The following is a 16,736-nucleotide window of genomic DNA, read 5'->3' on the forward strand; positions in this document are numbered from 1 at the left end:
AAATGAAGTTTCTGCTAAGTTCTAAATCAGAAACCTGATGAGCCCGAGACCACCTCCTTGTCCTCCAGTGCCCCTCCTCCCACCCCGCCCAGTTGGAGAGGTCCGAGCGAGCACATTGTACCATATTCAGGAGCACAAGTAGTTCTGTTGTGGAGTTGTAGCAGGGGGAAATGTGATACTGGAAAAGGACTACTTTTAAGGAAGGGGGTAGAATTGAGACTTTATCTTGAAAAAGAAAATCAGATTCTGAAAGTGCACTTATTTTATTTAACAAAATTCAAGTTGTAATTGAAAAGTAGTAGTGAGTTTTAGAATGAACACAGAATGTATCGTGTTGGTTGTTTGTGGCATACATTTTCAGACTGAGATTTATATCATGACATGATTGGATATGTTTTAAATTATAACACAGTTATAATGATGGACATTTTTGCAGACTGTTTAAGAGTTTTATTATTTTCCCCGTTAGTCTCTGATAATCAAATAATTGTTGTTCTTGAGACACTTAGTGTGTTATTGTCCTTGTTGATTTTTCTCGTCAGTGACTAACCTTCCTAACTCCTTTTGTATCCTCATTTGTCGGCGAATTTGCCTGGGATCCTAACATTTCTTTAGTATCTTTTATCAACTTTGTCAAGTGTTTCATCTCTTGTAGCTGATTTTCAGTTTGCCCTTTATTCTGGATTTGTTTTACTTGAATTGTTGGACCGTGTGACCATAGTGAGAGACTGACCAAGAAGGGGTTTGATGAGTAGGGGTGGAGGCTACTGATGATAAGGGACGGTTGTTTGAATGGTCAGTTCATTAGTGATTTTTTTGTCTGCACGATTTTTGCTTTTGTGTACGTTGTCCTGACAGAGGAGACTTGAAGAGCGCATGCTGGGATGACACGGACTCTTCTTAGGCTGACTGACCTTCAGGGTGTTGGTCAGTTGGTCCTCAGCCTTCCTGGATGTCCCAGAGCTTACCGTACTCCTGCCCCTTTGTGAAGGCTCTCTCATGTGTCAGTCTCTTGAACTTGGTCACGACCTCAGTGCTTGGTCCCAGATGGTACCATCAGGGATTGACATTTGAGCCAGAAAAGTGTCTGCAGGCCCTCTTTGGCGTTAAAAGGGAGCTCCTTAAAAATACTCTTAGGCTTAAGTTTGAGACACCGAGAGAGAAGGCCATAAGCCTGTATCCTGGGTCGGTAGAATCTGTGAACGTGTGAAATAGAGAGGAGAAGCAGTTAATTGGTAGTGACGGGAGAAATGGAATTAGGGTCAAAGAGGCGTTGATCTGCCAGAATGGTGAAGCGTTAAGGTGGAGAGCAATCCCTCTGAACACTGGTAGCGTAAACTGAGTTTCAGGAGCTGCCCTGCCTTCTGAAGAAGACTCTGGTTCTGAGGCTTATTGAGGCATTTTCCTGTTCTTAACTTCTGATGTATTCTTGCAGCATTATCCTGTCATCGGAGGTAGGGTGACCACACACCTGTTTTTTGTAGCCTGAAATGGCTCCAAATATATGTAAGGCAGTAATTTAAAAAAACCCTCCTCATGTGTACCCAAAATAAAATCAGATTTGTGCATGATCATGTAAAGAATTTGTCAAGTGAAAGGAACTTTAGTAAATCTGTCAGAATAACACCCATAGAAAAACGGCAGAGGCCTAAGAATTTAGGTAGAACCACCTGCCTGATTATTATGTCTTACTTAATTTCCACGTCATAAAAGTAAGGGTCCTGTCTGAGCTCATGCTGATGTTGAGTGATCGAAAGGACGCGGGAGCGTATCATCTCCAGGGCGTCCCTGTGTTAATCTTACGCTGCTGTTGCCCTGGGATCCTGGGTGGAAGCAGGGCCGCCCAGTGTCCCTCTTAGGCCGGCTGAGTCTTTGAACCCCTCCGTTAGGGGACTTCGCGTTGAGAGCAGTTGTCCGTCGCTGCTCTTCCTGCTCAGGGTTCTTAGAGGTTGACTCAGCTCTGGACTCATGGCCCTAAGGGTGCCAGGAGTCCTGGAAAAGTGAAGTGCTGGAGATAGTAGGCCACTAACTGAGGAGTTACACTCGTCGTCTTTCCATTTTACTCCAATTTGAGTATCTTTTAAAGTGTGAGTATAGTGAGGATAAAAAGGCATCATGAAGATGATCTGGTAGGTTGGATGGAAGAGAATGAGCCGGGAAAGCTCAGCAAATTAGTTTTTCTTTTTTGGTGTCTAAGGTGATGACTAACAAGAGTATGTCATAGACCAATCACTTGTTTTAATCAAGAAAGCCGACTATTAGTGATGATTTTAATTGATTGGAGATAGGAGAAAATAGCATTTAAGAAGCTGGTTTAGAAGAAGGCCGGAATGTTCTGCTTGGGTTGCGAGGTCCTTGGAAATTTAGCGATAGGTCTAAGAGACAGTAATCTGGAGAAGGTGAAGAATGTTGTTGCCACCAGGTGTTTATCATTTTTTCCCGTCGACTTGCTTCTTTATAAATTCATGTGGTTCAGCTAGGTAGTGATCTCTGAGGATCCTTCTAGCTCTGCGGTTGTTTGAATCCCGACTGAGTAACTGTATCTGGAAATGGGTATTTAAGAATAAGGAAACTAACTTAGGTAGATTGTAACTTTAACACTAACTAGACTAGAACAGGCCACGAAAAAACTAGAACAAGAAAACCATGAAAATATCAACAAGTAAATGTGAATTGAAGGGAAAATTCAGGTCCCTGTCCTTAAGGGAGGTATGGTCTCAGAGGGAGTCAGACAAGTAGTGTACGTATTTTAGTAATTCTGTAATGCAAATGTATGTGATTGATCAGAGGGGCAGCGGAGGAGGCCTGTATTCTGTCTGGAAAGATGTTAGGGAGGAGGTAATGATTGGGCTGAGATTAGAAAAGTGAGGTGGGTGTGCAGGGAAACTGGCTGTACAGTGGCGTTGCGGGCACATTCTGTGTAAGAAAAGACTCGGTGTGAGAAAGTGTGGTGTGTTTGGGGACTCACTGAGTAGAGCTCAGTGTTTCTGGAGCACGAAATATATAAAAAAGGAGAATGGTGGTAATATCCCGAATGAGACAGGAGTACTAGTCTGGGGTCCCTCAAAACTTTCTACTCGGAGGGGGTGTTGCTGTTCACTGAGGTAAAGACTCTCCCAGGAGACGTTAGATTGAGACATCGATGAGTTTGTTGTAGACATTGCATTCAAGGTGTCTGGGGGTCATCTAGCTGAAAATGCCTAGTAGGGGCTGAAGGATAGATTATTCTGGGTTGCAGGAGAGAGTATTAGGCTAGATGTTCAGATTTCCTCATCATCATTGCCCTTATGGTTGTGGATGTCAGGGGGTCGGTAGCAGAGTCACTGAGTGAAGAGAGGGTCATGTGAGTGCGACCAGTGTTTAAGGCCTGGGTTAAAGAAGATGGTCCAGCAAGAAACTCAGAGCCAGGAGGAGAGTCACAGAAACACAAAAACATTAAAAAACAAGAAAGTATGTCATTCTGTCATGTTATTTACAGAAGTTAAAACAGAATTATGACTAAAAAAAATCAAATTAACCATAGTTTTAGATATGCTTATTCAAACTGCACAGGTACCGCTCACTCATTTTCTTTGTGAAATAAGGAAGTGTGGCCTTTTATACTCATTGGCCTGAATGTATAAGTGGAGGCAGTGGATGGTTGTATACATACATATTTATACGGTTGTAAGACTGCTGCTTTGGAAGAACCACAGAGTGGTGGAGAAGAGAGCAATTTAGAATTCTGGGAATGGGATGGGGTGTAAAGGTTTTAAAATGTGACCTATAAAAATAGACTGGATCTCTTCCTCAATTCATAGACCAACGTAAATTCTAGAAGAGTCCAAGATTTACTTGTAAAATAAAATTATAAAGCATCTTGGAAGAAAATAGGATGTTGATTTAAAAAATTTTAGTGTGGGGGAAGTTGGAGTTTAACAGGAAGACCATGATTCATAAAGGAAAAGATTGGTGGGCTTGGTTTCACAAAAATAAAGTGCAGGATCCCAGATAGTGTGAATAAAATAGAAAAACAGCCAACTAATTTGGGGGAAATATTTGCAGTGTGTGAGAGTGTCCTAAGTGTGGTCCTAGTAGGAGGTGACTCAGGTGACCAGAGGTTCAAGAGATGACGATGAGACTGTTGAGGAGACCAAGGTGCTTAGCCAACAGTTTTCGAAGTCGTGTCAAGATGAACATCACATCCCCCAGGTTATGGCAGGTATTGTGGTGGAATGAAACGCAGTGACAGGGCTTCTGGAGTTCTTAATGCGTGTGGGGAATAATCAGCCCCATGGATGGTCTTGACAAGGAGGAGTAGAGAGTAGCATGGATGGAGTACGTGGGTTTCAGAGGATACAATATTAACATGGCATTTGTGAACACTGTGGAACCTTTTATTCCTTTTGCAGCTATAAACAAATCTGAAGGTTTGAAGAAAATGATGTTTGGAAGCCTTTTCATGTATTGTGTGAAACCTTTTCATTTTTTTTATTTTAAAGATTTTCTTTCTTTCTTTCTTTATTTCCTTTTTCTCCCCAAAGCCCCCCGGTACATATATTCTTCATTGTGGGTCCTTCTAGTTGTGGCATGTGAGACGCCGCCTCAGTGTGGTTTGATGAGCAGTGCCATGTCCGCGCCCAGGATTCGAACCAACGAAACACTGGGCCGCCTGCAGCGGAGCGCAAGAACTTAACCACTCGGCCACGGGGCCAGCCCCCTGTGTGAAACCTTTTTGATTTGGAGCACCCAAAGTCACCCGCCAGAAAATAGTTTAGTCTTTAACTTGTCTTTCTGATGTTTGTAAGATGGCCATCAATTCCATTAGAGCCGTGTAGCTGAATCTTGGGTTTTTCAGTTTAAGACAGATTTTATATAGATACATTGGGTGTGAACTTTCATCCTTTTGGAATGAAAAATTGCCGCAATGAAGAAGAATTCAAGTGTAACCTTGTTTCTGAAATGAGTAGTTGAGAAACTGAGAATAATTCTCTAAATAGGGAGACTGAGATAGAGATTAAATTCCCACGTATAATAAAACTATGGTCCTGACAAGGTGGATGTTGGGGTTGGTAGGAAGAGGGAAAAGATGGGTTAGAACCATGGAGAAGCCATGGAAAATAGGGTAGACCTAGTGTGCCTCACTGACTCGTTCAACAAATAGTTATTTAGGATTGCTATGTTTTGCTAGGCACCACCTAGCAAATTCTCAAATTCTAGGCAGAGAGGGCCTACTGTGTGCCAGGCACCATACCACGTGACTTTCGTGGATATTTAATTAAATCCTCACAGCAGCTCTTCACCTAGGAATTATTATTGCCATCTTGTAGGAGAGGAGACAGAGGCTTAGGGAGTTGAAGTAATTTGCCCAAGGTCACATGGCTGTTCAGATGATGGGGGAGCCTGCTTTCAGTCCAGGGCTGCTTGGGGCAGAGCGTGGGCTCTTAAACACCCTGCTCCATTGGAACAGCGGGAGGGCCTTGCTGAGCGTTGGCCATGGCGCCAGGGGCGGGGCTCTGTTACCCACATGAGAATCCTCAAGGTAAGTGTCATTGTCACCATCTCAGTGAACCCCTGTGCTGTGTGCCCTCCCCAGTGGTTAGGTAGTTTGGCTACAGACTCTGGTAGGTTTTATCCCCTCCTCAGATAGCCATGCCGGTTTTATAATGCCCATCGGATGAAGCTGTAAGCTTAAGCAATTTGGAAGACTATTCTTCTTTGGGTCCATTGTATTTTACACAACTAATTTTTATTCCTTTTTTCTTTGCATCTTCTCATATTCCTGTAATTTCTATAATCAGAATTCTTAAAAATTAAATTTGTTTTACCCTTAAAAAAAGCAACTATTGAGGTCTACTTTGAAATCCTGAGACTGCCTATAGCATCACTGTTTTTTATTTTAGTATGTGGACTTTTTATTATGACTAGGAAAACAGCTTTACATGTGAAATAGTCCAGGTGATAGGACCACGTCAGTTTTATTCATGTAAAATTATATACGTTGGGTTAGTCATCAGTATTTTAAAGGCAATATGTTAATTTTTTTCTTTTCCCTCTCCCTCTTATTTTTACCTCTCCTTCTCTTTTAGTCTATTACCATTTTTTCCGAATCAGTATCAGCAGTTAATCTTTTAATTAGATTGAATTGGCGCTTAGATTTCTGTTGTAGATGGCCTTGCCAGTCCTCTCCTAAAAGGACAAGTATATTATCTGCTCGGTAACTGGGTGTTGCTGTTCACTTGTGCTGTACTGCGAAGGAGGAGGGGAAAATTAAGGTGTAAAATGGAAGTCTTTTTCTAAAGGAGTTAGGAAGTAGATTTAAAATATATCTTTAATTAAAGACAGTCAAGAAATTATAATAAAGGTTAAGAAATTTTTAATCTATAAATTGGGCTTCTGGTTTAATATTTCATTCTTAAATGACAAAAATGATTCACTGAGCCATATTTTTCAGGGCTGGTGAAATAGAAGTAGCCAAGGGTTGCATGTCTGGTTCATTACAGCCTGTAACTTTATTACCCGGGCTTCTCAAATTCTCTAGTATATTGAATCCAGTTGTTAGCATCTGTAGTTTATATTTTAATCTCCTGTATTTGCAATCTGCCCGTAGAGCCGTGCCAGCTCTACCTTAAGAAAGAAAACACCCCTCACTTAGAGGCGATGGTACTTCCTGCTTTCATAAACAGTCATGTGCATAGTTTAGCAAGGCCTGGTGCCTCTGGAGCTTTCCCCTTTATAGCACCATTGAATCCCAGTCCTGACAGAAGTGCTGCGAATCTTGTGGCCTCGTTTTGAACAAAAGGGATTAGAGAAGAAAAATCTCTTGATATAAGGCTTGAAAGCAAGGGCAGGCAATCTCGGTTGTGAATATTTTCTGATTTTTCCAGAAATCAAGCAGAAGATTGAGCTGCTGATGTCAGTTAACTCTGAGAAGTCGTCCTCTTCAGAAAGGTACAGCTCCATCTCTTGCATGAACAATTAATGGTGTAGCATTGCTAAGAAACAAACCAGGACATATTTGTTTCCTTGTCAAGTTTGCTGTATAACGTATTGTACTGCATGCCGGTCATTGTGCTGTATTGAAGGTGTATATTTGGGCAAACTGTTCTGCTTTTGCAAAGGGTAATTGATTTTTTAAAAAATAGTGAAGCTTAATCAGCTGCAGCATGCACACCATAACACAGCAGACTGCTGGTTCATGTGTGACAGCTGTTGAAGGCTTTAAAAAATAATTTACTTAGCTAAAAAGCAAACAAAAATCTTGCTTTCTTTACAGAAATACTAATATTAGATTTTCTTGCTGCATTTTGAGGTTTTTGCTACAAGAAATTACCAACGTTATTTGTAAGGTCTAGGTTAAAAATACTTGGCTTTTGGTTCTAATACATATTTTTCTTATGTGGAAAGGGAGTGCCATTTGTAAATAGCTTAAGAATTGCAAACCCACAGATTAGTCACATTCTGAAAGAGATGATGCCTCTTCAAGTCTGTGCTAGGAAATGGAACAGTCACTGCATGCAGTAATGGTTCATGCCTGCAGGTAAGGACAAAATGACTCAGAAGTATTTTTAAAGCAATTATTTTATCTGTCAATCAAATGATTATACCTGTAAGGAGATATTTCCTTAAAATGGCTATTTTACTTAATAAGTGGAATTAAGGTATTTTTATCTCAAGTCATAAATAAGGCTGTAGTTGCCTATTTTGATATGTAAATATTGAGTTCACTTGTGTTTACCAAAATTGTATATACTACATAATGTTTTAAATTGAGGTTTGGGGCATACAGTTGATGCTTACCTTTCTCTTGGTTATCTAATAGTTTATACTTAATGCTGATATTTTGTGTTTAAGATGTGTTGATTTATCTTTTCCATGGTTAGTTTTCAGGGTTATCTTTTTTCTTCATAGATTTAATATTTAGGAAAATATTATGGAGAAATAATTTTGGAGTTAAGGAATGATACAGGAAAAACATGGGAAAAAAATATGAGGTGAAGAACCTGGTGTGGTGAAATGGATTTAATTGAAGTCCACCGGTGTGTGGAGGACGCGATCTGACGGCAGAATGGTGACATTAAATCCATCGATTAGTATAATTAGGGGAAAGGCTCCTGGCTGTAATTTAGGGCATTACAAATAAGGAAGATGTTACTGCTTTCGTTAGGGATTGAAAACAGAACAATTTATTCACATTCGTGTTTATTTCTCTGTAGCTTCTAACTTCTGGTTTGTGGCTAGCCATCCGATTTTAAACAGTCTGTTTGCTGAGATGAAAAACAGTCTTCCTCCTTGTGAATGTTCTGCCGGTAAAATGGTGGTAATGGGAAGGGGAGAGGGTGGCAGTGGAAACAGGGAACGGTCCGGTGCCGACTGTAACGTTAGAGTTTTGTTACTAGGAAGAGCATTCTTAATGGGATGACAGCGATAATTGTGTGAGCTTTTTTGAATAGCATGTATTCTCTATTGATAAATTGAGGGTTGAACAGAATGGATGAATTTATTGAGAAACAAGAATGGGTGAGGTTTTTCTGCTTAAATGTACAATCTTGTAAGGAAAGATTCTAAAATATTTCGGTGATTACATTTAGTAATGCTACTACTGCTACTGCTAATTATTATTATTTTGCCTGAGCTCCTGTTGTTAAATTTGATGGAAAGGAAGGATGCATGTGCTCGTGATTTTGAAGTTTAGAAATCAGCCACAATGCTTATGACAACTTCACACACGGGTTTCCCAGAGCCTGCTTGCTTTGTTATTCTTTCGTGGGTGCTTAGATGTATGGCAGTTGTGATATGTTGACTTAATGGGTCATAAATGCAGCTTATGGGTCAGCCAACACTTTGCAAACATAGAAGTTGTTTCATTAATTAAAATATATTAAAAATAGAAGTTATACTTTTTTTCTCCTCTTTTTTAAAGGCATACAGTGATGAATAGTCAAATCATTTGTCTTTTCAATATGTTTGGGAGAACTTGAAAAACAGGAATCTGAAGTTAAAAAAAAATTCATGGCCTAGTAACACTACATCCTGCCCAGAAATTTAATAGCCTATAGTGTCATGTAGTGTTACTGTCATATTCTTCAATTCCTTGTTCACCTGTCACTTAAATTTTAAAAGCCTTTGCCTGTTTTTTAATTCAAGTTAGTTGTTTGAGGCATGGCTCGAGTCTTAAAGATATTTGGAATTTGCCTATGGTCAGAATTCCCCTGTGTTTATTGGTGGAAAGGATGAAGAAACCCTGTCTTCTTTCTTTAAAGAGGGGAGAAGCTACTTGTTTGTAAGAAACCAGAAGTTATCATTTGCCATAATTAATTTTGTTCACTGTCTGCAGTATAGAATGATCTTTTGCTATTTCAAGACACGAGTGGAGAAGCTGCTCTTCTGAGAATAAGATATGGTAGCTAAACAGTGAGGTGATGTCCCTAATCATTGTTCCATCTCGTATTTTTAACTGTGTAAATGGGAATTGCTAGTCTAGTGACAGCTAGTATTAGTTGAATTAATTTTTGTTCAGACAACTTTATATAATGGGAAAAACGAAACCAAAAATTAACTTATTTTTGTAGGCTCCTAAGGATCCTTCATTGAAAAATACACACATGATTTGAAGTCATATTATAATGGAATTTTGAAGGTTGTTTTGGGGCCTAAATTAGAAAATGTATTTTCTTAACAGGTCTCAATACCACCTTGAAATGTAAGGTATTTTTTACCTTTAACAGCAGAATGCCATCTTATGGGGGAGGCGTGGAACACTTCAGTTCAGAATGGCTGACTCATGTGACAAAAACCAACGGGCTGACAGAAAGTTACAGTTTATTTTTTGGTTTTATGTTTTGGGAGAGAGGGAAAAATGTCAACTTGCTTAATTTTTAAATTAAAGGCAGAGAACATTATTGAATGAGTAAAAAAATTAACGATGCCTGATTTGTATGTTATTATTGCCTTTTAAAAGGAAGACATGTCCCTTGCAAGAGAGTGCCCTTCTGCAGATTTTAGGAGTAAATCCTACTACAGGTGTTTTCTTTTCAGTTGAATGCCTGTGGAATGGATGAATGTGTTCCTCTTCAACGTGGTAGGGACAGGGCCAGGCACAGTTTACTTCCTCATCTACCCCCTTTAATGCAAAAAATAAATAAATAAATCAGTGATTGTTTATTTGATTCAAGAACTGGGTTTCCAGGTTTTGGTTTTTTTCTTGCCATTTCCTAGCTAGAACACCCTGAGATTTGGAAATTTATAAGGTAGAGTGGGTGGGGAAGAGGAGTAATAATATCAATAATAGCTGGAAAAAAGGCAGTAATTTATTAAACGTTCCGATGCCAGTTCTGAGTGAGGAGAGTCTGTGTGTGCACAGACACCAGGAGTGGCTGTGGGCGGACTCCTCGACAGGCCGGCCCAGGAAGATCCCGAGTGAGCAGAGCCACTTGGCTCTACTGGAATGTTTGTCAGACCATGTTGCTCCTTCTTCAGTGAACTCGTGAACAGAATTGGACAGTTCTTGATCAGTAAGGAGGAGCTGGGCCCAGAGTGCTCAGAGTTGTGGTTCCCAGTCTGTCCGGGCTGACTCCAGGGAGGGCTGAGGAGTTTGCAGGGTGAGGGCCTGAGCATCTGCATTCATTCTAAGTGTTGCCCACATCTGCTGCTTGCTGTTAAATGTAAATGGGTGTTGTAATGAATAAGACTGCAGTCAGTGAAAGTTTACTAAATAGCACTACCTATTAGGTTTGCAGTTTTCTCAGGGAACACATACTAAAAGGATCACTTCCTGTTGTGTATGTGTGTGTTTGACATGTTTTGGTGTTAAAAAGGAGTCCTGATGCTGGAATAGCTAAGAAGCACTAGCCTAGGTCATTCGCATCCCACATAGTTAGCACATACTTGAATTCACACATTGCAAGCTACCTTTTGCAGAAGAAAGAGAAGGAGAAAGTATCATAAAAACATTTATGTTGTGGCCTATGTGCCACCAATGCTGTGTCAGCAGGACTGGTGAGAAGTGGTAGAGATTGTGTGTCCTTCTGTCTGAGGGCATTTGAAACACATGAAGAACCTGTACTATTTTTGTGTGTATTTTAATTCCTTTTCTTATTTTGGAACCTCTTAAATGAAGAGGAAAAAGGGCATATGATAATGATGCGTGGTTGCAGAAAGCAAAAGGAGAAGCCTGGAAGAATAAGGAGAATGGAAGGGAGAAAATAAAAAAATAAGGGTGGGCCCAGGTGAAGAGAGAAGGCGGTAAAGGATATTCGGTGGGAAAGGATCCAGGACCAGGGTGTGTTTGATTTTCTCTTTGGTTGAGTATATTTTTGCCCGTGTCTCTGTGGTGAGCTAGGAGTAGTCATGGGAAGAGAGCCACATGTTATAAAGGGTTCTCTCAGTGTACCCCCTCCTCCCCCTCCCCTTCCAGCTCAGAGGGCAGGGCAGACAGTTACTGGTACCTGGTTTTCCCTTTTCCACCCGTCAGTCTGCCGCCCTCGGGCCTGTCTCTGTAATTGCCGGATGGATAGGTGTGCTTGAGATGTCTTTTCCCTGAGTGGCGAGATGCCATGACAGTGGCTGATTGTGTTGTGATCCCCTCTGCTCAATCCTTCTGCTTTCTTTTGTTTTTACTTAATTTTTAGTAATATTTTTATTGAAGATCTATATGGGAAAGTACATAGATCATAGATTACTATGAAATCCAGCTTGTAGAGTTCTTTTCTTTTGTAGTTTATGTTTTGTGTGTTGTATCTAAGAAATCCTTGCCAAGCCCAGAGTCACTAAGATTTTCTGCTAGGTTTGCTTATGGGAGTTTTTGGCTCATTCAAATATTTAAGACTGGGATTCATTTGGGTTTTAGTGTTAAGGTGTAAAGATTGAGATTATTTCCACGTGTGACTGTTGGTTCTTGCGTCTGATTTTGAACATTGTCTGTGAATAGAAACCCTCCTCCCTTGGTCTGTCTTCTCCCAACCTTTCCCGCGTGCGACGCACCCATGTTTCCGTGTGCAGTTGTAGTTGATTCGGTCTCATTGTTGTACGGTCGTCACTTTATGAATACACCTCACTTGACTTCTCCGTTCTGCTATTGATGAGCGTGTGGGATGTGGGCAGTTGGTGGCTGTTAGGAATCGTGCTGCCGTCAGCATTTGTCTACGTGTCTTGGTGAATGAACCTGTGCACGTGTTTCTGCTGTGTATTCTGATGCAACTGCTGGGCTGTGGTGGAGGTTGCCAATTTTCCGAAGTGAATGTGCCAGTCTGCACTCCCACCAGCTGTGCTCCAGGTCCTTGCCAGCTTGGTTCTGTATATTCTCTCTCCCGTCCTTCCCTTCCCATTTCTTTCCTTTCCCTCCTCCTCTCTCTCTCAGCGTGCTGGTGGGTGTGCCGTGTGATCCAGGGTTTGAACCTGTTGGAGGAGCATTAGAAGCGGATAGGGGCCTCTCAGTACGGACTTTCAGGAAGGAGAGCAGAATTAGAAGTTTAGACCAAACGGGAACCATAGGTTGTTGTCCTCGCAGGCACTGCTCTCTGCTGACGGATTCTCAGCTGGCTAGGTCCTGGAAGCCACAGTCACAGTTTAGACTTGGTTTCAGCAGCAACAGCATTCCCCCGGTCAAACCTTAGCAGAGGCCCGTCCTGTAAAACTTGTAGAGAGAAGCCCTGGCTGGACCCGGGGGTCGCCAGGGCCTCAGTTCTCCGTGCTCCTGAGCCGTCTGCCCCTGAGAGCCCTCCAGGGCTCCAGTGCCCTCTCCTTCAAAACCCTGGAGCTGGGTAGGCCACCTGAGGTCTGAGCAGGAAATCAGGACATTTCTGATATGTTCCAAGTGTGAAATTTTATATTGTTCATAGACTCTAAAATTTTTATACCGTATAAATAAAAGTGTAGTGTTATCTTTTAATTTGTTTAAAACAAAAAGCCTGGACAGTTAATTTTCTGAGCTTCCTGCCTGTTGGTCATCGTTTATTTGGTCTGGATGCAGTTAACTGCTAAGTTATTTTGTTTGCTATTAGTTTAAGCTCTGATTCTGTCTGCTGACTCCTCTTCATGGGGCCGCCACGTTCCAGCAGAGCAAACATTTCAGAACACGGGTCTGCTCAGGTCGGCCACTGCGCTTGAAGACCCAACCTCGTCTTCCATTGTTGGCATGAGGGTCAGCCCTGTATCTGGGCCAGTGAGCACCCACGCTCTCCAGCCCGGTCTCAGGCTCCTTTCACTTCGTCACGCTCCTCCCGCCTCGCTGTTCTGCTGCTCCCGTCCCTGCCATCCTGAGGACGCCCTGCCTGGGTCAAATTACGCCTGTTATAGCCCGCACAGAACCATGTACCTCTCCTTTGTAGCATTTGTCACAGCTGCTGTTTGACGGTGGAGAGTATCAGTGACATTTGTTCTACTTACTGGTTAACTTACTGTTACCCCAACTTAAGAGCTTAAACATAGGCGTGCTTTCATCGCAACACATTTTTAGTCCGTAGCATCATTTGCAACTTGCACATGGTGAACTTTGTGGGAAACTTCTTTAGTATAGGGAGCCATCTATTTCCATGGTGTTGGCCCAGATTAATAAATTATAGCCATATAAAGTCATACATCATCACTTATATATAGTCAATCATAGCCAGAAGCTAATTTAACTCTTATAAAGTGTCAAGGTTACAAATCTTAGGTTTTCCCATCATCATAAAAGTGCACAGTTTATTATTACATATGTCTTTTATTTTACATATATTTGTTTTAATGTAAAATGGAAATGAAAGTAAATCTGAACAACTTTCCATCTCTGCCAAACCAGGAACATCAAATCCTAGCCATTTATTTCTCAAATGTTGATATTTTATGTCACTTTGGTGCTTTTTGTCGTAGTTGCACTCCATCTTCTGCTTTTTACTGAATATTATGCTTTTTAAATTTTTAACTGTGGTCAAATACACATAAAAATTTGTAATGCTTTTTAAATGTTAGTTTTTTTAAAAAGAAATCTTTGTAGCCCTACCAGAACTGGAGAACCGGTATCATTTGCCTTTAAAAACAATGATTATTAAACTCCATCTAGATTCTGTTGTCTGATAAAGGCTTCAGGCCTGAGCCATATGCTCCCTCTGTTTACCAGGGAAATTAAATTGGCCAGTGTCGTAAAGCGGCTTAAATATGTTTAGCACCAGAGTGAGACTTGCTCTGTGCTGTCCTCAGATAGATTGAAAGAAGTTTGGGAAGGAGTAACTTGCTCATTTTGGGACTCACTGTAATTCCGTCCAAGTCCCCAGTGTCACCTAAGGCCATTTTGTTGTGTATGAGCAGTGGCACTTCCTCTTCTCTTTGGGAACCCCCCTCCCACCCAATGGTAGATCAGGGAAGTTTTGAACAAATGTGAGCAGCTATTACAAGAATAACAATGGCAACAATAAAAAATAACTCTATTTTTAACAATCATGTTGCAGATTCCCTTTGTAGCAGAATTCTTTCTGTACCAGTGGCTGGAAGAAATGAGGACGGATTTTAGTATAGGTTACGTCTGTTATCCATCCATCATTTGTCCATCCGTCTCACATTTATCAGCAGCTGCGATCCCCTAGCCACATGGTGATTTGGAAATCAGGGTGCTACAAAGGCAGCACAGGATCTTTACAGAAGCAGCTGTGGTGGGTGGCTGACCCCGACCTGAGTTGGTCAGTTTCTTAGGCATGCAGTGCTGAGCACTATGTCGTGGGCCTCTCTGCGCTGGGAGGCCCTTGGCACTCTTTGAAAGAATTACAAAAAATAACCAATAACTGCATTTTTTGGGACCTTACATTAAGACTAGAGTGGCAGTGATGGGATTACAAACACAATTGCCTACCAAAGGCCACTGTAAATGAGTGATGAGGGCCAGGTGGGCACTCTAGGAAACCGGAGGGCACAACCCTATCAGAAGAGGCGGCCGCTGACCGGCGCTTGCTGCCGTGTTGAAATGCAGGCCAGGGTTTGCCAGCTCTTGTGAGAAGTTGAAAATTTGGTTTTTATGTCAGATCTTTCTTATTTTAAATGATGGCACAAATTAAAAAACAAAACAGAAAGTTGTACCAGCCTTAGAAAAATTTATCTTCCGTCTAAATTCAGCTCCTGGTAAGTGTTTTTCTTCCGTGCGGTAGCACTTTGATTCACAATTTGTGACCGCAGACCTGTGCAGGCTTCTTGTAGAGGGTTTTCAAATCCTCTGAGTACTAGGCGTTATCTGTAGGTTGAAGGCACACAAGTCAAACTGTTGTCATGCAAAGGGGTGTATGTCTGGGTTTTTCTGATGTTTTAAATATGCAGAAACCCTGGTGGTCACTGCTCTAACTGCCACGTACGGGGATTCAAAATTCAGTAAGATGTCACCTATTTGGAGTGGGAAGGGCCCCTGAAAGATGTGCATTTCTCACACTGCAAAGTTGTTACGTTCAATCACTTATTCTACAAATATTTATTAAGTACCCGCTATGGTGGAACGTAAACCTTAATAAATAGTCTGAAAATTACAGAGGGAGAACAGTGTTCTCGCGCTCAATGCCATCTTGTCCTTTTTCTCCTTTCCGTTCTCCTTATTTCTTTCCCCTCTTCACCCACACCTCTCCCCACGAAAAAGATTTTGAGGCTAGTTAGAATATCTACAATTCAATGGAAAGAGGGTGAGAGAAAATGCAGGTCAGGTGGAGGGTGGTTACTATGGAGGATGGTCGGAGGCACACCCAGGCGGGTGGCGTTTGCTGTGCACCTTCTAGCGGTGACCGACAAATTTGGCTTGAAGTTTCCTGACACCCAAATAAAGAAGAAGAGTAACATTGCTCTTGCTATCGATAAGGAGAAAGTATACTAGTTTCCTCAGGAGAATCAAACCTTTCCTCTGACGTAATTATGATGGTGATTATTTATCCTAACCTTTTTCACATATCTCAGAAGATTTATTCATTTTAGAAAATTCAGATAAAAAGAACACCAGAAGCACTATACTTTTATCATTAAAGGTCCGTCACCATTATTAACTTTTTGTTTTTTAGTGGAAGTAGACTATAAAAATCAGGCAGACATACTTTAACAATGACAGCGTCACCAACAAGAAAACCCATTCTGGTAAATTATTTTGGAATTGAATTTTTACACTTAACATATGCAATTTTTCTTGTGTTATTAAATAATCTTCTGTAGTATTGTTTTCTTATGGTACCATTTTTATTTTATTTATTTATTTATTTATTTATTTTTTTTAAAGATTTTTTTTATTTTTTCCTTTTTCTCCCCAAAGTGCCCCGGTACATAGTTGTATATTCTTCGTTGTGGGTCCTTCTAGTTGTGGCATGTGGGATGCTGCCTCAGCGTGGTCTGATGAGCACTGCCATGTCCGCGCCCAGGATTCGAACCAACGAAACACTGGGCCGCCTGCAGCGGAGCGCGCAAACTTAACCACTCGGCCACGGGGCCAGCCCCTATGGTACCATTTTTAAAGGCTGCATGGGACTGAGTCCATGCTATGGACGGATGGACCATGATTTTCTGTATTGAGTCTTGGTCTTAGAAATGGAATCACTTGCAAAGCCGACTTATAAGGTTCTTGATAAGGAATGTTAAATTGCTTCCAGAAAGCTAAGCTACCCTCTCACTGGCAGTATATAAAGGACCTTTTTGTCTACTCCCTCATTTGGGATTCTCAGACTCGTCTCTTCCTGAGTGTTGTATAGATGACATTGAACAATATGCTAGACAGTGTTGACTTAGCATCCCTCAGCTCCTTAGCTCTTCTCTCTAATCGAGTC

At 41.3% G+C, this 16,736-nt stretch overlaps 1 protein-coding gene across 12 annotated transcripts in view; it reads left to right on the plus strand.

The window, feature by feature from the left end:
* The window catches only part of SRPK2 (SRSF protein kinase 2), a 222,277-nt gene that overhangs the window by 82,084 nt on the left and 123,457 nt on the right, over positions 1–16,736 (plus strand). For 4 of the 12 annotated variants that reach the window (XM_044769642.2, XM_070505523.1, XM_070505524.1 and 1 more), the window contains exon 3: positions 6,867–6,930. The exons of 6 other annotated variants lie outside the window; for them this stretch is intronic. In XM_044769642.2, coding sequence (XP_044625577.2) covers positions 6,893–6,930 — 38 coding nt within the window. In that variant the 5' untranslated portion in view covers positions 6,867–6,892. Of the gene's footprint in view, positions 1–6,657; positions 6,931–7,433; positions 7,520–16,736 lie in introns of those variants that run through there. 2 more of the 12 variants (XM_070505517.1, XM_070505467.1) reach the window with 2 other exon arrangements.

Source organism: Equus asinus, chromosome 1 (assembly GCF_041296235.1).
Source record: "Equus asinus isolate D_3611 breed Donkey chromosome 1, EquAss-T2T_v2, whole genome shotgun sequence".
Taxonomy (NCBI): domain Eukaryota; kingdom Metazoa; phylum Chordata; class Mammalia; order Perissodactyla; family Equidae; genus Equus; species Equus asinus.